Source organism: Etheostoma spectabile, unplaced genomic scaffold (assembly GCF_008692095.1).
Source record: "Etheostoma spectabile isolate EspeVRDwgs_2016 unplaced genomic scaffold, UIUC_Espe_1.0 scaffold352, whole genome shotgun sequence".
Classification (NCBI taxonomy): Eukaryota; Metazoa; Chordata; class Actinopteri; order Perciformes; family Percidae; genus Etheostoma; species Etheostoma spectabile.
This window is the reverse complement of record NW_022605591.1, coordinates 966161-985852: the sequence shown is the minus strand read 5'-3', so window position 1 is coordinate 985852 and position 19692 is coordinate 966161. Positions and strand designations below refer to the sequence as shown.

The window sequence follows — 19692 nt, the reverse complement described above, 5'->3', positions numbered from 1 at the left end:
GGCAAACAGCTTTTTTCTTCTTGATTCTTTATTTGTATTTTTTTTTTTCTTTCTCAAAACAAAACGGAGCCTCTCTGCCTTATTGCTCCTGATACTGACTGTGTGCATACGGTGGTAAGCTTGTGTACGTTGAGTCAGAGTATGCTTGCTGAGTTCATTAGTCCTTTTGAAACTGGGGGCGGGGGGCAACAAAGACAGTTCTACAATATTGTTTCTTCTTCTCCATCATCCTTGGACATTGCACTTACGCAGACAACTCATCGATTTACTGTCTCAACCTCTCTCCGAGGAACTGAGCAGGGGAAAATAGAAAACCGACCCTTTTTAGATCAGACTCAAACCCCTCAACCATAATTCATTGATTCCTGAGGTACGTTTATTTTCCCTAAACAAGAATGGATCAATTTAAATGGTGTTATCGATGGACTTTTGCTTGCAACATACCATCCACAGGCATTTTTCTGGACAAATAGCCAAGCAGCCTGAGATAAGTTGTTTATTTTCTTCTTCCTTTTTTTTCTTTTTTCTCCCCAGCCGTAACAATCACTCTTTCCCCAAAGCTCCTCATGGGACTCAGTGATAAAGACTTGACTGAAAAGATGTGAGAGAAAAAAAAGAATGGCTTGTAACGACATGTGGACTGCCGTGCCGCCTTTCCATATCTGATTATTTCTCTATTATAATATGTGATAATATGACTTTTCGCTCTCCCCTTTGCCACCTGATGCCATCCTGATTTCATCTAATAGGAATTGCACTTAATTTTTTCCTTCTGTTTTTGTTGCAGTTGGTTTTCTATTTGATTCAAATTTGCAGCCTTCCTCTTTAAGTTTTTTCCTGCTCCGTCTTTACATGCCTTCTGAACAATGTCTGTCTTGTCAAGGCTCACACCGGTTTCTTATTGGCTCTGTCTCCAGGTCTGTGTTACTAATAAAACACCTGTCAGTATCGACCAGTTATTATCCAGCTTGTTTTTTTGTAATGCAATTCATACTGCAGTCTGCATCGTACTTGACGCTTAAACAGTTTAACCTTAAATGGATTCACAGTTTCTGCTTGAGGCTATTTATTTATTTTTATTTAAAAGATTATTTTTTGGAATTTCAGGCCTTTAATGACAGGACAGCTGAAGAAGTGAAAGAGGGGAGAGAGAGGGGGAATGACATGCAGCAAAGGCCCGCAAGTTGGAGTCAAACCTCGGGCCGCTGCACCAAGGACCAAACCCCTATACGTGGGTGCCCACTCCACCAACTGAGCCATCCGGATGCCCAGGCAATTTGTTTTTTAGCTAACGATCTGCTTCCATCCTGTGGTGTGACAGGAAACTGCAGTCTACTCAGTATTCCTCGCCTGCTAGAGAGGAACTCAGTTTAATTTTGGTTCAGGCTTTTCCAAAAATATTCTTTGGTATCAAACCAGAAGTAAAAGATTCTTGCTTTCCTTACTGTCGGTTTCAAAATCGATGCCCCCTTAGCCTTCACATGAGGGCAACTGGCAACATTTGTGCTTGTTTAAGAGCAGTATTGTGTCATGTATGGTGTTTAATAGCTTGTAATGTTTGTGTGTATGTTATGTGCTCAGCTACCAGTTTATTAGGTACAGCTAGCTCAAACTAATGCAGTCTGATACAACAATCCTGTAATAAATCCAACATCAATAGTTATGAGAGAGGGGCTTATTCAAGTGTATGCTCATTTTGAAGGCTGAAGTCTGTAGAGCTGTTGAGTTGTATTGCATTATACTGACAGGTGTTTCTGATGTTTTGTCCAACCCATTTCCATAAATGAGGGTAGCCTAAATAACAGACACCTCTCTGTAATGTTGTTCAGTTAACAGCACCAGAAGCTACATCCTTCAAAATGACCCTGCAGTTGACTCAAACTCCTTTAAAACAGTAGAGGGGAAAGGACTGTTCTATTACACTGCATTAGATTTAGCAAGGTGTGCCTAATAAAATGGCAGCTGAGTGTGTATATAGCACTTTTAGTAAATATATAGCAAATGTTACTTTTTAAGATATCTGTGCAAATGTATTTATTTTATTTTTCCACAAAACTATTTCTAGCATTTAATTTTTTGCTAAATGCCATTTACAAGTGTTCATTACTTCTTTTTTTTAAACTGAATTATGTTGTGGACCCCAGCATTGTGATTTCCATCCCCCTCAGTCATAAGATGCAGTCACGTTTCTATTTATCAATGATTGCACATCTGCTGATCAGCTAGGGCTGTGAGTGCACACTGTTTTTGTAGAAGCAGTTTCCTGCTTGAACATTTAAATAATAACATTCATTCCTTAATTTTTGTTCAAGTGTAGGGGTTGGCAACTGTATTATGGTGGGCCAAGTGTATACTGGCATATATTAGCGGTTTTGTTTTCCAAAACCTTAACTCCTAATGGTTTTAGGTGCATCTGTGGTAGACCTTGTTGGTTACTGGGGATCACGTCACAATTTGCGGTGGAAGGGGAAGGCTTTACTTGGGATTTGTCACTGATGATGAAGAGCTTTTGTGGGAGAAATAATTTGGCAGGGAGCAAGAATGGCTAAGTCTATAGAGAACTTGGAACTGACTTTGAGGCCTTCGTGCTCCTCTGTTACGAGCACATCTGATAGACAATAGAAGGAGAGAAGGAAGCAAAGGGCATTTGGGTGTTTACTTATGATGTTTAAAATGACATCTGCCATTTATGATGTAGATCGGTCATAAGTCAAGTCACACAATAACCCTCATAGTAAGACTCAACTTTTACTGTAGCCTACAGCTTGCATGTTAACCTGGTCAGTAACTATTACTATTATTTTGTTTTTTTCTTCACCCTACTGGAAATCAATCCTGTCCACAAGTGACTCAGCACATTACGTCCTGTGCCAGAGCAGCAACGTTACCACAATCACCTAAAATGATCAGTTTACTTTCTGGTTTAAACAGGGAGTTGTTTCACTTTCAGAACTGTCTCCATAGTAAGAGAAATGAACTGGGCATTTTTGTCATTATTTTAACATAGATATACAGAAATTAGTACAAAATGCATTGTCTGTCAAAGTACAGAAGGGAGTTAAGGTGAAGATGTCAGGAGTAGAGAGAGATTGAGTCGTCAGTCACATGCACAATGTAGGCTACAGGTTAGCAACTTTTTCCATCCGTGTTTCCGGACATGGGAATTTGAATGGCAAACTGTGATGTGCTTTATATTATCAGTTTAATTACTATAATAATAATTAATAAATAATTTTAATATTGTTTTTATTTTTTCTTTAATCTCTGAATAGACACATGCTTTACAGTTCAAATTAAGTTACATTTTTGGTCAGTGAGCAGTTCTTTGTAAATGCCAAAAACTAGTAGGCTACATGAGATATTTTAAAACCAGCAGTGTCTAGAAAATTGGCCTCCTTTATTATTCCACAAATAAAATTGATCGATGATTAAAAACGGTTTAGCGAGATGAATAATGACGTTACTGACCACTTAACTATTTGTCTGATGTTGTGGCAACAGCGGGCACCCAGAAAGCTCAGTGGGTAGAGCGGGTGCCCATGTACAGAGGCTTGTTCCTCGACGCAGCGGGCCCGGGTTCGAATCCGGCCTGCAGCCCCTTTGCTGCATGTCACTCCCCCTCTCTCTCTTTCACACATCTTCGTCTGTCTGTCTAATAAAGGGAAAAAACCCGGAAAAATTAACTTAAAAAAAAAAAATTGCGCAACTTCAAGCCAATTGCATTGAGCTCGGATAATGAGTTAATACACATTCTGTTACGATAGTCTCCATTTTTCTGAGGACCCGCTGAATTACTTTGGGACCATATGTAGAGCAACGTTAACCAATACAGCCAAAAATACAGTTTAATGTCGCATTTTTTGTTTATTTTCTCTAGCTAGCTGCTAACTGCTGGGCCTCGGTCATATGACAAGGACAGCTGCCTCTTTTCTGCCCTGCCCTACATATGTACGCGCGGTTGATCAAAATAAAATAGTTCCACAGAAAATGACATCCTAGATTTTAAACCACTTAAAAATATGTATTCCAAAATAAAACAATTATCTTAAATAAACACCTGTTATCGGAACGTAGCGTTAATGCGGTCTGGGATAGCGTTAGTCTACTCGGCGAACAAGACTCTGCAACGTCATGTTGTTATTGTATCCCTCCGCCACATTCGCACTAGGAAAACAGCTGTGGTGAGCTAAAAGCTAGTTAGCAGCAACGTTTGTTTTTGTCGTGTGTGTCAGCGAGTCGAGCAGTTCTCTGAACAAACCGCTATTGTACAATCTCGGAGTGACCGACTTGTTGTCTGTCATCTCTTTTAAAGATGAAGTTTCAGTACAAAGAAGAGCACCCATTTGAGAAAAGGCGGTCCGAAGGCGAGAAAATAAGGAAGAAGTATCCGGACAGGGTACCTGTAAGTAGCTAACGTTAGCTTGGTAGCGTCATATAATGCTAATGCTATTCCGTCTGTCGTTAATTACATTCAGTGTTCGCAGATAAAATATATACATATTAATGTTCAGTTTTGCTCAACCTAATTATTCTATATTTCTGCCACGTTAGTAAACAGCACACCAGGTAACGTTAGCTACAAGCTATCGTTAGAGGTTAACCATAAAGAATTTCGGTTCGCACCGAGCAGGCCAATCATTCCGTGTGTGTGTTTCTTTCAATATAGTGTTCCTAAATCATAAACATAATATAAGGTCATTTAACGCCACGCTGGTTGTAACGGCCGTGGTACAGTAAAATACATTACTACGGTTTTAAGTATGTAATGACCGGTTATTATTTGGGTGGTGTTGTTGGCTGTATGTTGAAACGCTAACAGCAGCGCACCTTAAAATAGAATGTCAACAAACAGGACTCTTGGTTACGCCACCCTAGCTGCTCTAGAAGGTAGATTGTATAATCCACAGCCTTTGCCATTTTTTTTACCATATTAACCAGAAGACATTCACATTTTAGAAGCTGTAAACATTATTTTTTTCCCTTAAAACTAAAAATGAATAGTTAATATTGCTGTTAAATTTTCTATCCATCGACTAATCACTTAAGCTCTACAATGACGTGCTACTGCCTGGTGTGTAGTACTATTTTTAGACTAAAGAAAAGAAACTTCAGTAATTTCATTTTTGTACTCCGGCCAGTCCACTTTAATAAATCCTTGGTCTGAATTATAAACAAAAATATACTGGTGTCTTTCTAACTGAGTAAAATACCAGGCTCTATATACTGTTAAATAAACGCAACATCTGGTTTAACAATAGGTCAGTCTTCGCTTGACTGATAACTCTGTGTATTCTCAGATCCCTTTTCTTAAAAAGGCGAAACACTCTTTACACTTGAAGTACCTTTCACTCGATACACACAGCCTCCATTCAATGGGAAATGTGCAATCGTGTTGTTCTTTTTTCAGGTAATTGTGGAGAAAGCCCCCAAAGCTAGAATAGGAGATCTGGACAAGAAGAAATACCTTGTCCCCTCCGACCTGACAGGTAAATACTCTATTATGTACCAAGTTCCTGGACACAATTTAAAAGACACTAATGTAAAGTAATATCTAAAATTGTATCAATCTTGTTTACTCTCTTTTAACAGTGGGTCAGTTTTACTTCCTCATCCGGAAAAGAATCCACTTGCGAGCTGAGGATGCACTCTTCTTCTTTGTAAACAACGTCATTCCACCCACCTCAGCTACCATGGGACTGTTGTACCAGGCAAGAGTCATTTTCTACCTCACTGACCTACTCTAAGACTGTCTTTATCAGCGTATTGTGTTTTTCCCCCCCACTTGTATTAAAGTGAGCTTCCCTCTAGATTTTTAATGTCCTACTGATCTCTTTTTTTTTCTCTCTTTATCAGGAGCATCATGAAGAGGACTTTTTCCTCTACATTGCCTACAGTGATGAGAGTGTGTACGGGAGCAGCCAAAGGGAAATCTGATCCCACTACCACCCTCCTCCAACCACTACTCACCTTTCCGAGACCTCCACCATTCATTCATTTAAATATTAAATCCAGCTCAGCAGCCTAGAGTTCCCAGAGTAAATATGTCAAATGCACTTTCACCACCCATACATTACCCCTCTCCCATCCATGTATGTCTTTATTATTCTGCAGTCGGGATTGTATTTGCCTCTACTTTTCTTTTCAGTAGCGACTTTGGTTAAGTGGTCTTGTGGCCAGTTATTTTTTCTAGTGTCAAGTGTTAATTGACCAAATTTTACTGAAAGAAACTGAGAAAGAATAATAAAATAATGTTAGAACTAGGCCGTGAACATAGTTACCCCAGGGTAAAGGGAAGAAAGGCATAGTATGTGAGTTCAAATCAGCTCTCATTGACAATAAATATGGATTATTATTTGTCTGCTTTGTTACCTTGCAGGAGTTTAAAGTTTTGTTTTGGACTTTAGGTTAGGAAATTAATAGCATCTACCGGTTGAAGGCAGGTTATTGTGTGTCTGGCAGAGTAAAGGATAACTGTTTTGCAGCAGTTATTTTCCTAGAAAAAAAAACTAAAGTGGCTAGGTGATTTATTTTTTTAATTCACCAGCCACCGGAGTCTGACTGAGAATTTAGTGGGCTGCCCCGCATCTGAACTTAGCAAGGGGTATAATAGATTTCAGACTAATCAATCATCCTCTGCTTTCAGTGGTAAGACTATTCTGTCAACTGCTACTATAATTATTGTTGTTGTTATTGTTAATTTTAGTTGGCTTAATTTCTAAAAGGTATTGTAAAGCTGAGTGCAATTTTCTTTTTTTAAGTCCTTTTCTTTTTTTAAAAACAAAACAATATTTGAACTCTGTATACAGCTGCATTACTGGCTCTTTCTCTCCACTCATACATGATAAAAATGTGATGAAAATCTATGTGTTTTTTGTCTTTATTGATTATCTTAGGTCATATTTGTTTGTCATTTGTTAAATTACAGGATTAAAAAGGTAACGTTTTTCTTTTTGGTATGGACTGCAAACTGACCAGATAGACCAAACATCCTCTAGTCATATCAGCTACTGTGGCTGCTTAAGTAATTTGTCGTTTTCCAAGTTGTGCATAGCTCATTTTAACTTTTATTTGAATGTGTACGCTAATTTCCACGGGTAATGGTTAGAGGAGCGAGGAGCGGTTTGACTGGCAGAAGAAACCGGACACATCAGTAACAGCATGAAGCTGTTAGAGTTACATCAGCACAGCAAACAAACCACGAAAGTAATACATTTATAACCACATGTTCACAAAAGCACTTCAAATAATTGACCAACGATACAGACTGTGGACACATGACTGATGACAGGTTTCACAACAGTCCGTGTTTTTGTCTGTTAGGAAACCAGCCGGTTAGCCCTATCAGCGATAAACTGAAGGCTGGATGTGTGGTTCTTAAACAACATTATGTGAGTGAAACGCTAGGGAGCGCTATGCTCCATTCAAATGGCCGCTTGATGGGCGTACCCCATAGGAAGAATTGGAAAAATTGGTTTCATATAAATGAATATCACGGAATCTGAATTGGAAATCACAATAATTATACAAAGGTGACAATGTGTAAATCAATAGTGTCTCTGTGTCTTATTCGGCGTTGTTCTCACATTGGACAGAAGCGCCGTGATTGGCATGCATCCAATCTGACGTTGGACAGTGAATACCTTGATTGGACGATGAAAGTGGCCAGGGTCTCTGGCTAATAACCAGAAGGTTGGGGGTTCAAGCCCACCCATGGACTGAGGTAAAAACTAATTTAAACTTAACAGGTTGTCCTGATTTGTATTCTGATGTGTATTGCCAGTAGTAGTTAATTCTTTAAGAATAGCATACTACAGTTGTTTTAAATTCATATTTGATACATTTTTTTAGACTTTTTAAAAATGAATAAGGAATGCCTCTCAGTTATACCACTTGTATTATGATATTTACCCATTAACTTGATTGACTTGGTCAGATAAGAAGTGAGTAATTAGATTTGTTGCGTGAAAACGACGTCAATTATGTAAATGATGTAAATTAAAAAAAAAAAAAAGATATTCTTTTAAAATCTATAACAACATTTTCATTTCTGAGGAGAGTCTTACAATGCGTCTATAGTAAACATCCTAGTAAGAAAAGATGTTCACGTTTTCTTATTTAGACTGAAGTAAAGGACTAATTGGAAAATAGGCATCACCAGAGTGATAGAGAAAGACTGTCTCTATGGCTCTGGGCATCTGGACATCACCAGTGGGAGGCAGCAATGTTCTATCAGTTCCTAGTCTGCCTGAAAGAAAAACGGAAGAATGGCTGAGGCCTGTGTGGCCTAAATACAAGAGAAACTACAATTCCCAAAAAGCAGTTCGGTGTCTTTTGCACTCGGAAGCGCAACATCGTCACCCGGGCTGAAAACCTTTCGTCTGTTTATAGTTTGGGTAAATGTTTTTAATTTATCTTGTTCAACTGCTCCAGACACAGTCAAGTCACCTCAAATTGAAAACCGCAAGACGGTTGGGTTTTTATTGAACGACCCTCAAAGCAACAAAAGTAAGATGTCTCTTCCTTTATTACTCCGCCACAGTAGACCTAACCTTATAAGTTATAAGGTTACAGATAACGCAACGTTACCATAGCACACGTAGCTAATGCTAGTGCTAAAGCTAGCTAACGTTAATGTTTGTTCTTGGGGATGTTGGGAGAAAAAGGTTGCCGCTAGTTTGCATGTTTAAGCTCCACACATCTTCGTCTTAAATTATACCACAGTTTAAAGCAGTTAAATTTAACAATGCTAACTTAGCTGTTAGCCGAATAGCAGCTAACCTAGGCCTTTTACCCTAGCGTTAGACGTATTTACCTGTGGTATTTCTACTGGTTAACGTCCCACTCTGATTGAGATATAGATAATTGACACCATTACGTGAACCCCGGATATTTCTTGTAACATGTTACCACTGTTCTGTATGTACACCAGCTGGCCCCTCCGCTGCCTGTTACCATGCCTGCCCTGCTGGACAGACCCAAGCTGTCCAACGCGATGGCCAGAGCCCTCCACAAGCACATCATGAGGGAGAGGGAGCGCAAGAGACAAGGTGTGCAGTGTGTTTTAAAACTAGCCTAGCCGAGTGTGCACTGTCACAACTGAAGAGGTAGACGTGTTGTACTTATGACTGGCTGCAAATACAACGTATCACTAAAAAATAATGTGGTCGCGTTTCATGAATTCCCGTTTATTTAGTCTATTTTACAGCTGCCATAATTGACTCTGAATATTGCCTCCCAACTTCAGAACATACACCAGCATCGACGTCATTCTTCTCCTAAATATGTATCTTACTGCACTCACTCAGAAATACTGTGATTATTACATATCGTGGGATAAGTGTTATTGGTGTCTGTTTATACGCAATACTTCAGTTATCTCCACAACCTACAATATTCACTTTAGGATATTATGAAACCATAAAAGCAAATAGCTAATGCAGTTTCATTGTAAATATAATTAGCGCAACAAAGCTATTGCAGCACAAAGGATTGTGGGTCAGAATAGCCAGAAGAGCATACTGGCTTGCATATTGCAAAATATATTTTCATCATTCAAGTTTGTACATTTTATTTCACATAAAAAAATTTTAACTAAGGGATGTGAACCTGTTTTTCACCACCACTGAACAACATAATTATCTAATCTTTCAGAGGAGGAAGAGGTGGACAAAATGATGGAGCAGAAGATGAAAGAGGAGGAAGAGAGGAAGAGGACAAAAGAAATAGAGGAGAGGATGTCTTTGGAAGAAACCAAAGAACAGGTTGGGGAAAAATGAAACGTTTCGACTGCAATCTGTGCTTCCTACTCCATTTTCTTCCATTGTCTTACCTTGGGTTGGGACAAATAATATATGGCAATTTTGTTTTCTTATACTGTGATTCCAAACTAATCAACTAAACTTTAGGTAATGAAAATGGGGGAGAAACTTCAGGGACTCCAAGAAGAGAAACACCAACTCTTCTTACAGCTCAAGAAAGTACTTCATGAAGAGGAAAAGAGGCGCAGAAAGGAGCAGAGGTAGTAAGGATGACACAGCTTTTTAGTACTTTCAGTACATAACGGTATGACAGAATTTTTTTACTAAACCCAGAAGTTTACTTTAAGTATTTTTGGTATTCAGTTGCATTTTTGTCCTTTCCAGCGATATCACAACATTGACATCAGCCAGCTACCAGCCCAGCCTGCCCATGCACTCAGGGCAGCACCTCCTCAGCATTCAAGGTAAGGCAGTTTTCAAGTATTCTTATGCCTAACCTATTTGGTCATCTGGAAAATTGTCTTTTTGACATTATTAGTATTAATCAACTGATCCTTCTCGTTGCCTCTTTAGGCAGTCCAGTCAGCCATAGTCGACCTGGTGCGCTACTTGGAGAACGTAGTAAACAGCTGTTCCCAGCGTCTGTGATTCCAGTAAGTAAAGGGGGTGTTTCACTTGAATGTCTTTGCATAAAATATCTATCTAAAATAACTCGCCGCAGATACATAATTTCCGGAGATATGTAATTTCTGTCCTGTATGTTTAAAATTGGTCTCTGATTTATTTTCATTTTACACCTTTTAATCCATGTGCCTTGGAGATGCAAGTATTGCGTCTTAAACTTTCTATCCCTCCTCCTTCTCCCTTGCTTTTAGGCACGTCACTATCAGACGGCTGGTTTCAGCACGGGCTCAGCAGAGCACGGACAGTTCAGCGGGAGCCAAGGGGTCCATGAGCCCTACGGGGTGGCTCAGGCCCAGCATCCCTCCACCTACGCCCCCGGACCATCAGTACCTGTCAGTTTCGCAAGCAACTCTCAGATCAGAGGTAAATGACACTTGTCTGTTTAAGTAGCAGGGATCACCCATCATCTGTAATATAAGGAAACTTGCACATTGAAATAAATTAATATTTATTGTGTAGTACATACAGTCTGAGATTTCTCTTCAGGATTTGTAACCTGGATATGAATTCCCTAGTTCAGTAGTTTTTCCCTGGGATTACATTGTCCTTCATGCTTGTTGTGACATGCTCAGATCAATCATTTTAACCACATGAAAGTGGACTTTAGTGATTGTTATTAGACAAAGCTTTTTGGCTTTTGTTCTTCCACAGGTGCGTTTCAGGCCATGCAATACCTCCCCCACCAGCAGGCTGGCTACCCCGTCCACGGTCACTTCACCTCCCAGCCTGGTCAGTTCGTCTGTTGTTGTTGTTGTCATTGTCCTTGTGTTCCCACTGCTATTTCATTGCTAACCTGAGCGTAAGCTGTGGATTTGATGTAAATGATTGATTGATCATGAATAGTAACCATTGTATCTCATGCAGGATACATTCCCGGAGCAGGAATACCCCTCCAGAAACAGCTGGAACATGCCAACCAACAGTCCGGCTTTACTGATGCAGTAAGAAAGAAAATATCAACACATTACTATTATATTTGGGCTTCATTCAAGGATACAATGTATTCTAAAAAGAGGGATAGTTTTTTAAAATGCTGACGTCCTACAAAAGATATTGTATCAAAAACAAGAACATAGTAAATATTCACAAACTTTAAATTTTATAACATGCCATAGTGTAAATGGTGGAAGCAGCTGGAATAAGCTTTATTCACGTGCCTTGTACTTCAGGTCATCACGTCCTTATCTGATTACATTTGTTTTGTTCTGTCTTGTTGATATTCTCACAGGGTACTTTGAGGCCTATGCATCCACCAGCCATGCATCCTTCTACTCCAGGGCTGCTGCCCACACCATCGATGGCGGTCCAGATTCCCACCGCAAAGGTGAATCTCGAAGAACACACGCACACACACCTCTTTTCATTAAACCATTCATCTTCATAGCTCCCCCTCTAATTCTGGGCAGAGTGTGCTTAGAATGTGCTTGGTTAGTCTTGCTAAGAGATTATCTTCCATCTTCCAGTTACATTATGATGTATTTATGTTTAAGATGATGTACACTCTAATTACTGGGGAAAAGAAGAAGGAAAAAACCCCGGTATACAGGGTTTTTTTCCTTCTATACAGGTCATTTCATCATGTTACTCCATGTTTCCATCACCAGGCCCCATTCCAGAGCTCTCCCCAGGGTGCTCCTCGCCACGGCTTCCTCCCCCACAGCCAGAGCGGGCAGAGGTTCTATCACCATGGCAAGTAACTCGTAGCCGCCTTCACCGCCACTGAGACTTCACAGCTTCACTCAAGATTCTGTAAAACCTTTCGGACAAGTAATGGATCAACTTCCTAAAAAAAAGTAATAATAATTTGGCTGAGTTATACCATGTTTTATTTTCTGTACAGTTTTTTTTTTTTTTTTACTTTGATAAAGAGTGATTAGCAGTCCTCATGCTTGTATGCTTCTGTTAAAATCCAACTTTGAGTTTTACATCACTTCAAATGTTAACTTGTTAAATAGATCATTTTACCTTCACTGTAAAGCTGTTCTGGAGGCGCACTAAAATGTTAAGATCTTGTATGAACGCATGAAGCAGAACTTGTTCTTTGTCATAATGCCGATCAGTGGAGTGTCAGTTTCTCTGCAGTGAATTTGCTCACAAATATAGTGGGAAAACAGAATAGTCAGCAACATTTAAGTTGAATTTGGAGTAGGTGGAATAAGTCAACATGTTTCCGCTAGCATCACAGCCCTGCTAAGCACTACTAAAACTGAAACACACTGACTTACCTAAAAGAATCTATTTCACTGTGTTGTTGACTTCTGGCTGATCACATGTGACCTATTAGGGCTGGTTACCACTAATTAAATCAACAATATGAGCATTGTTCTAACAAAATGATGGAGGATTTCCAGTGTTTTGCGTTGTCCTCTTCTACAGAATAAATGAAGTCTGAGTCTCTGTTGTTGTAAAGCTTTTATGTTGCTAAATAAAAATGATGAGAAAATGCCATGTCCAACAGTTTGTCATGTTTTTTTTTTTGCCAAGGCGACATTCTGCACAGTTTGGATTTGAACATAAAGTTCGAATACCAAATTGAGTACACACCAGTTACCATCGCTCAAGGTTCAGGAGTACGCCACATCATATCCCACTCATATTCTCCAAAGAGCTCTGTGTAGAGTGGCCTCTGTTAAGGGGTTCTGAAAGAGCCAATGATCAGTGAATTACTTTTTTAACAGATGAGAATATGTTCTTAAAGCGGGATTTTGTTTTCTTTTTGAAACTTCAAATTCTTAAGATGAAAAGAAAGGGAACCTTGGTGTGCCGTGTTGATAACCTTTGTTTAATAGACAGGTGATAAAGTAAACAGCAGTAGAGGCTTGTTCAGATCTGCAAAAGAAAAGTTGAATACAGAAAATATGAAAGCTAGTATTCAATCCTGGAACAGCACCCACTGAACAAGCCTCAACGGAGCAATGCAGATCCAGAGGGGAAGCCCTTTTTAAAACAGGGAAACGTATATATAAAAACCCAATAGTGACATTACCACCTTTCTTTTCCCTGATGGTAGGTGGCTACTGAAGATCTGTAGACTTAATTAATAGTGAGAGGACTTCCTCTACACCTCTGACCTTTTAATCTATTTACATCTGTTTTTCCAGATTCAGATGTGGTTTTATGTGTGCATGTACATAGCAAATGTTTACCCTTAGACATTTCCAATTCTTTCTAATTGAACCCCAAACAGGGTCAAAAAATAGAAATAGTGTGAAAAACAAACAAAAAAATAGGGGTGCGGGGGGGGGGGGGGGGGGGGTAGCATTGACGAGGCAATATTTCCTCCTTTTTCCTGGGTCCAGCGCATGTCATTTGCCCCTGAAACAGAAACACCCAGCAATTACCACAATGCTACAAGCTGTTTCTTAGAGGAATACTGGAAGCAACTGGCTAGATGAGGCTGTACAATGAAGTGCAACCCACAGGACAAAATACATCATTGCTCAAAAGTACAATATGAACCATAAGCTTTTATTTCTATTCGATGCTACGTAAAATTATACACATGCTCGTAATAGTGTTAGCATGAGACGAAAAACACATTAAGGGGTAGGCAAATCCACAGTGGCACACTGTTCAGTAACCATCACTTCATACAGGCTTTAAATTTTGATTACACTCATCAAATAAGTTACATTTCGTCAATTGGAAATCTTTAAATTTCAGCTGATCTCTAGTATGTACAGTTTAAACAAACAAAGGGAAATTGTCATTGTGCAATAATGTGGAAAAACTTCGATATATATAGTATATGCATAATTGTAAATATAATATTTTTATCCTATGTAAGGTCAATTTTAAACATCCAACTTCGGCCTTGGAACTTGTTGACAGGAGTTGCCTTCCCCTCGGTCCAATGATGAATAAGTGTGCATGTACAGTTTATGACATCACACACACTTGCACTGGCATGGCATGTGCTGGTGGCTTGTGGTGTAACAACCAAACACCCACCCAAACACACACACACAGCCACACACTCCTCTTCGGGCAGGCTGAGGTCAGGTGGTAGTTGGGGGGGGGTGCCTCTGTATTTACCTGCAGGTTTATTTATTCACGGATTTGATGCTAATTGCAGCTTCTTCATCCATTGCATTTAGAACAGTAATCTAAAAGAGCAAAAAGATAAGATTTTTAAGATGTTTTAGTTTCTTCCTGCTTTTTTCACTTGATCACTTTGGCGCTAAAAGTTTAAAAGTTGAATAGAAGAAGTCCCTGCCCCAGGTCATTTGAATTCGAGACCTTTATTTTAATCCCAGGTCATGGGCATTAATCTGACTACAATTTGAAAATGAAGCTAAGGATGGTACTGCCTGAAGAGAAGAAAATGATTCCCAAATGTGAGGATTTCATGTTTAAAAGTATATTACTGCGTAAACTAAAACTAAGAATGATGCTCTTCACACCACTATGGTAGCGACGTGTCCCGCCTAGTTTCAGATCAGGCAAAGTATACAGTAGAAAAGAGTGTGAGGTGAGCACTGACCAAGATCTCATCTCCGGCTTCATGCTTGCTCTCTATCTCTTTGCCCAGGTCTCCCTCGGGAATCCTCAGATCCTCTCTCACCTCCCCGTTGTCCTGGAGCAGGGACAGGTAGCCCTCTTGGATCCCAATCAGCTGGCAGAGGGAAACATTGGAAACAACAGAAAAGAGTAAGTAGAGTATTTTGATACATGGAGGCATTATCTTTTTCCTCTTTCTGTTCCTGAACTAACCACTGAACCGGTGGTGTCTTCGTGTGCATGTGTGAGTCATATGTTTATTATTGCAGCATACGTAATGTTTAATTTATGTACAAACATTTCAGTTTGAATGGTTTCCATTATGCAGACCGTTTTGACCTCATGACTAGTTTTTTAGCTTGTTCCACTCAGTATCATATAATCAGACTTGTTCCTCACCTGGGAGTGTGCTATTTGAAAGAAGTGGTTGTGTACTTGATTAGTAGTATGGAACAGACTTGGGTAATAATGTATTTTAACAATATATTGGATTACAAGCTGCTGTCTCTTCAGCCTCTCCAGCTGCCTCACCTGGTAATCCATTCTCCGGATGTTGGGGACATCCATGTTGTGGGTGGAGGGACAGATATCTTCATACTTCTTACCCGAGAAGATGTCGATACCAACCAGGTGGACCTGCGCCGGCACAAAACACACAGAGACCTAACTGAAGTGTATCTCAAAACAAAATATCCATTTTAGACAAGAAAAAACGTTAGCTTTATTTTATCAAACCGTATCTATAATGTATCTTTAATTTCCAATGAGTAAAGAAAGTGCTTGAGTGACCTACTATCCTTTAAACATTGGCTGGGTATGCATATATGTAATAAGTGTATCACATTAAAATATAATTTATAAAACATAAAACTTTCCAAATACTAAATATTTTTTTCTAATGGAAATTGTAACCCAGCAGGGACACATTACTGTTCTTGTACAGACTAAAAGTGTCCATTAATATTATTTTTATTAATATTAATGAATGTGATCTAGTGTTTATTGCAGAGATAGATGGATAGTTCCATTGAACTTGTCCCTCGGGTAAACCTGTAGCAAGAAGAATCCAAACTACACAATACTTTTATCAAAGTGAGTTCACGTTGGACAAAATGTAGTTATTTCTCCGAGTCGTGCCTCTAAGCCCTGCATTAATGTTCTCGGACATCAGCATCCCTTGTGCCCCAGCACTTCAAGATTTAATGACCTTAGCGTGGCCGTGCTTGCCAGTCTTGGAGGTGGACATCTCGACGATCTTGCAGGGTCGGCCTTTCAGCACAACAAAGCCATTTTTACGCAGGGCCGAGCACTGCATGGGGAAGGTGGCGGAGGCCCCGGCATCACCTGAGGTGAAGTCCAGATCTTGGTCTGCCATGCCTGCTGTGGAGGCCAGCACACAGGATGCAGACATAAAAATATATGCTCATGGGTGATTGAAAATGACAGCAGACACAGTTACCGTGAGATCTGGTGGGTGTTTTCACTTCATATTGTGACATAGGACAAAATGCTGCATGGGATGATGATTTAGTGATGCAATTTTCAGATTGATCTGACTGAAATCAGTTTGTCATGCATTTGCTGAAACAGGGGAATTTGATGATGATCATACCAAAACAGTACTTTTTCCATACCTTATTTTGATAAATATGAATATGTTTTTCTTTTCTTTTTTTGCAAGATGTTTTTCTATGAAACTTTTTTCATCAAACGAAAAGGGTGTTTTCCAAACCTTCAAACATGTTCTCTAAACACACCATAAATGAATTTGCCTAAAGAGAACACAGTATAAAACTGCCAAAATTATGATTTAAAACCGTCACTATCTGATAGAAGGATAACTAAACAAGACTACAAATCTGGCCAGGCGTTCAATACCAACTTTTGATACTTGTCAGTTTTAGGTTCATATTTATTTAACAGCCACACAGAAAAAAATGTCAAACTTTGTGTAATATTTAATTTGATCTTTGTACTCTATTGTCTGGTGTTTAATGGGGCTGATTGAACTATTAATTATAAGTGATTATTTATACTTGGCTTTAAAGAGTAAGTCATATCTATACAGGTAAGTCCATGAAGTAAGACAAGAGCCTGTGCTGCCTGGTGAATAGCTGTCGGTACTGCAGCAGAGCAAAATGGAACGTGAATGGAGAGTTGGCATTACAACTTAAAACTTAGAGGTGCAAAGGAAGTCACAAACTCATATAATGCTGAGCTAAATAAAGCAACAGAAACATGGCACCTGTCCAGCTTTAAGCCCAGTCCAGGTTGCAGGGCGTTTGCCCCTGTGGCCACCGTAGTTAACAAACACATAATGCAATCAAAATGTCTGTGAACAGGGCCCTTACGTGACAACAACATGCATTTTCAACTCAGACATTGTTTAAAGGTCCTATGGCATGAACATTTCATCTGATGAGGTTTTATAACATTAATATGACTTCCCCCAGCCTGCCTATGGCCCCCAGTGGTTAGAAATGGTGATAGGTGTAAACCGAGCCCTGGGTATCCTGCTCTACCTTTAAAAAAAAGGAAAGCTCAGATGGACCGATCTGGAATCTTGTCCCTTATGAGGTCATAAGGGACAAGATTACCTTTCTCTGCTTTGCCCGCCCAGAGAATTTGGCCCACCCACGAGAGAGAAACATCATGGCTTTCAAACGAGCAAAGTGGCAGTTGGTCAAGGACACACCCCCAGCCTCCACCTTGCCCCCCCCCCCCTCCTCTACTATCAGCTACAGACTCAGAAATGGCACATACTAAGGAAAGCTCATTGTGGGACTGGCTCTAGTGGCTGTAATTCTGGACCAAGGCTGAATTTTGGGAAAGAGACTTCAGATACAGTATTAGGGGACCACTAAGGTCTATATAAAAGAGACTTCAGATACAGTATTAGGGGACCACTAAGGTCTATATAAAAGAGACTTCAGATACAGTATTATGGGACCACTAAGGTCTATATAAAAGAGACTTCAGTTGCAGTATTAGGGGACTACTAAGGCCTATATAAAAGCATGCAAAAAGCAGCATGTCATGGGACCTTTAAATTCACCTACACTGTCTCTAGCCTGCTGGTAGCTAGCTCACCCTGCTAGCTGCTAGCTGTTAGCTGCTAGCTGCTGTCCGTGATGTTCAGCCAGGTTTCTGTGATAATCATCATGCAGCAGTTCAGTGTGTATTTGTAGCTCATCCATTTTGTGTGTGATTGACCTGGTGAGTGGGAGGCTTGGCAGTGTTGATCTGTGTGGTAGCTCCATTAGCCGCGCTAGCGGGCCCGACTAGCATCCTTGCTTGTGATTTCTCCCCTGCCTTCGTCGCTTCCTGCTACCAATGCCTTTGCGATGATACTTGAAGTTGATTCCCCCTCAAAAACAGGTAATTGAACACTGTAGACTTAGACTTCTCTTTATTGATCCTTTGGGATGACTCCCTCAGGAAATTGAAAACTCCCGCAGGAAATTGAAAAGTAGTGGTAGTGGTTATGACCAAATCAGTGACAATGTAACTACATGGAAACGGGCCAAATGATGTCTGTGGCTTGCACAGTGATAGCGCCACTGAATGCTAGGTGTAGTCTTGCGCTGAAGTCCCGGTGTAGCAGGAAAAGGTAAACAGTGTGCAGATCAGAGAAGCAAGGATGCCGGTTGGGACTGCTGCTACCACACAGATCAACACTGCCAAGCCTCCTACTCACCAAAACACAATGGATGAGCTACAAATACACACAAAACTGCTGCGTGATGATTATCACAGAAACATGACTGAACAAACGGCAGCTAGCAGCTAACAGCTAACAGGGCGAGCTAGCTACCGGCAGGATAGAGAGAGGGGAGGTGAATTTAAGCAATGTCTGAGTTGAACACGCATCTTGTTGTCACGTAAGGACCCTGTTCATGTTGCACAGACATTTTAATTGCATTTTGTGTCTGCCAATAGGCACAACGGCACTCTAAAACTTGCCCGGACAACTGCAGCTTTAGCTCAGTGGAAGCTCGTACCCGTACCCGTAGCTGCAGATACATGTTGACCGCACTGATTGGCCGTTTTTTCTTCTTCTATCAACTGTACTTGCATATTTATAGCGATCAAGATTAACTTAAAAATTGGCCGGAATTCTCCTTTAAGATTCCCTTAAATTTCCCCTTTACTGCTGAATCGGAAGCTGGGAATCGGATGCCAACTTTAGGGTCGTCTTTCTTATACTGTCTATGGTCAATACTATCGACGTGTTGTGTCGTGCTGCGTCCGTGCTCCATGTATTTTGTACATTAAATTACTTTATTCTTGTAATATTAGGACTTTTTTTCCTCAAAACATCACGACAAATTTCATCCGAGGAACATTTTGAATGTGTAGAAAGGTTTGAAGATGAGCAGAAATCTTGCTCAAACACATCTGAGCTGTTAAAGTCGTAGATCAACTCAAATGATTGAATGTGCCATTGACATTCCTTTGAATGTGTGTTGACTCAGCCGAGATAACATTTAATCACCTGTGTTTTCCTTTACATACAGTACAGGCCAAAGGTTTGGACACACCTTCTCATTCAATGCGTTTTCTTTATTTTCATGACTATTTACATTGTAAATTATCACTGAAGGCATCAAAACTATGAATGAACACATGTGGAATTATGTACTTAACAAAAAAGTGTAAAATAACTAAAAACATGTCTTATACTCTAGTTTCTTTAAAGTAGCCACCCTTTGCTTTTTGGATGTCGCTGCAAACCCTTGGTGTTCTCTCA

General features: G+C 39.9%; 3 protein-coding genes and 1 long non-coding RNA gene across 8 annotated transcripts in view; 2 read left to right on the top strand and 2 right to left on the bottom strand.

Annotated features, from left to right (window-relative positions):
* Positions 1 to 4138: 4138 nt before the first annotated feature.
* Positions 4139 to 6859, top strand: gabarapb (GABA(A) receptor-associated protein b). The gene is made up of 4 exons (XM_032511385.1): positions 4139 to 4402; positions 5408 to 5486; positions 5590 to 5708; positions 5854 to 6859. The coding sequence occupies exons 1-4, from the start codon at positions 4313 to 4315 to the stop codon at positions 5932 to 5934; spliced, it is 369 nt and encodes a 122-aa protein (XP_032367276.1). The 5' UTR covers positions 4139 to 4312; the 3' UTR covers positions 5935 to 6859.
* A 1316-nt stretch (positions 6860 to 8175) lies between these two features.
* gps2 (G protein pathway suppressor 2) lies at positions 8176 to 12600 on the top strand. 5 transcript variants are annotated; one of them, XM_032511379.1, is made up of 11 exons: positions 8176 to 8393; positions 8930 to 9047; positions 9652 to 9761; positions 9906 to 10021; positions 10143 to 10222; positions 10332 to 10411; positions 10634 to 10805; positions 11094 to 11171; positions 11307 to 11383; positions 11659 to 11766; positions 12047 to 12600. In XM_032511379.1, exons 2-11 carry the CDS (start codon positions 8954 to 8956, stop codon positions 12137 to 12139), a joined length of 1008 nt encoding a protein of 335 aa, XP_032367270.1. In that variant the 5' UTR covers positions 8176 to 8393; positions 8930 to 8953; the 3' UTR covers positions 12140 to 12600. The 5 variants fall into 5 exon arrangements, with proteins under 5 accessions (XP_032367270.1, XP_032367274.1, XP_032367271.1 ...); XM_032511383.1 differs by having other exon boundaries at positions 8309 to 8505; positions 9906 to 10018; positions 11671 to 11766; XM_032511380.1 differs by having other exon boundaries at positions 8309 to 8505; positions 9906 to 10018.
* Positions 12601 to 13150: 550 nt separating this feature from the next.
* LOC116686375 (eukaryotic translation initiation factor 5A-1) overlaps positions 13151 to 19692 on the bottom strand; it is a 9046-nt gene continuing 2504 nt past the window's right edge. Inside the window, exons 2-6 of the mRNA XM_032511384.1 lie at positions 16150 to 16322; positions 15474 to 15578; positions 14926 to 15057; positions 14478 to 14548; positions 13151 to 13757 (exon numbers count right to left, since the gene is read on the bottom strand). Of these exons, the coding sequence (XP_032367275.1) occupies positions 14486 to 14548; positions 14926 to 15057; positions 15474 to 15578; positions 16150 to 16317 (468 nt within the window). The 5' untranslated portion in view covers positions 16318 to 16322 and the 3' untranslated portion in view covers positions 13151 to 13757; positions 14478 to 14485. The remainder of the gene's footprint in view (positions 13758 to 14477; positions 14549 to 14925; positions 15058 to 15473; positions 15579 to 16149; positions 16323 to 19692) is intronic.
* The window catches only part of LOC116686376 (uncharacterized), a 6607-nt gene continuing 804 nt past the window's right edge, over positions 13890 to 19692 (bottom strand). Inside the window, exon 2 of the long non-coding RNA XR_004331234.1 lies at positions 13890 to 14421. This is a non-coding gene — a long non-coding RNA (uncharacterized LOC116686376). The remainder of the gene's footprint in view (positions 14422 to 19692) is intronic.

Coding starts and splice junctions, on each gene's coding strand:
- gabarapb (XM_032511385.1), top strand. CDS start 4,313: ATGAAGTTTCAGTACAAAGAAGAGCACCCATTTGAGAAAAGGCGGTCC. Junction 4,403..5,407: donor AGTATCCGGACAGGGTACCT/GTAAGTAGCTAA, acceptor TTCTTTTTTCAG/GTAATTGTGGAGAAAGCCCC. Junction 5,709..5,853: donor CCATGGGACTGTTGTACCAG/GCAAGAGTCATT, acceptor TCTCTTTATCAG/GAGCATCATGAAGAGGACTT.
- gps2 (XM_032511379.1), top strand. CDS start 8,954: ATGCCTGCCCTGCTGGACAGACCCAAGCTGTCCAACGCGATGGCCAGA. Junction 10,022..10,142: donor CGCAGAAAGGAGCAGAGGTA/GTAAGGATGACA, acceptor TGTCCTTTCCAG/CGATATCACAACATTGACAT. Junction 11,767..12,046: donor TCCAGATTCCCACCGCAAAG/GTGAATCTCGAA, acceptor TTCCATCACCAG/GCCCCATTCCAGAGCTCTCC.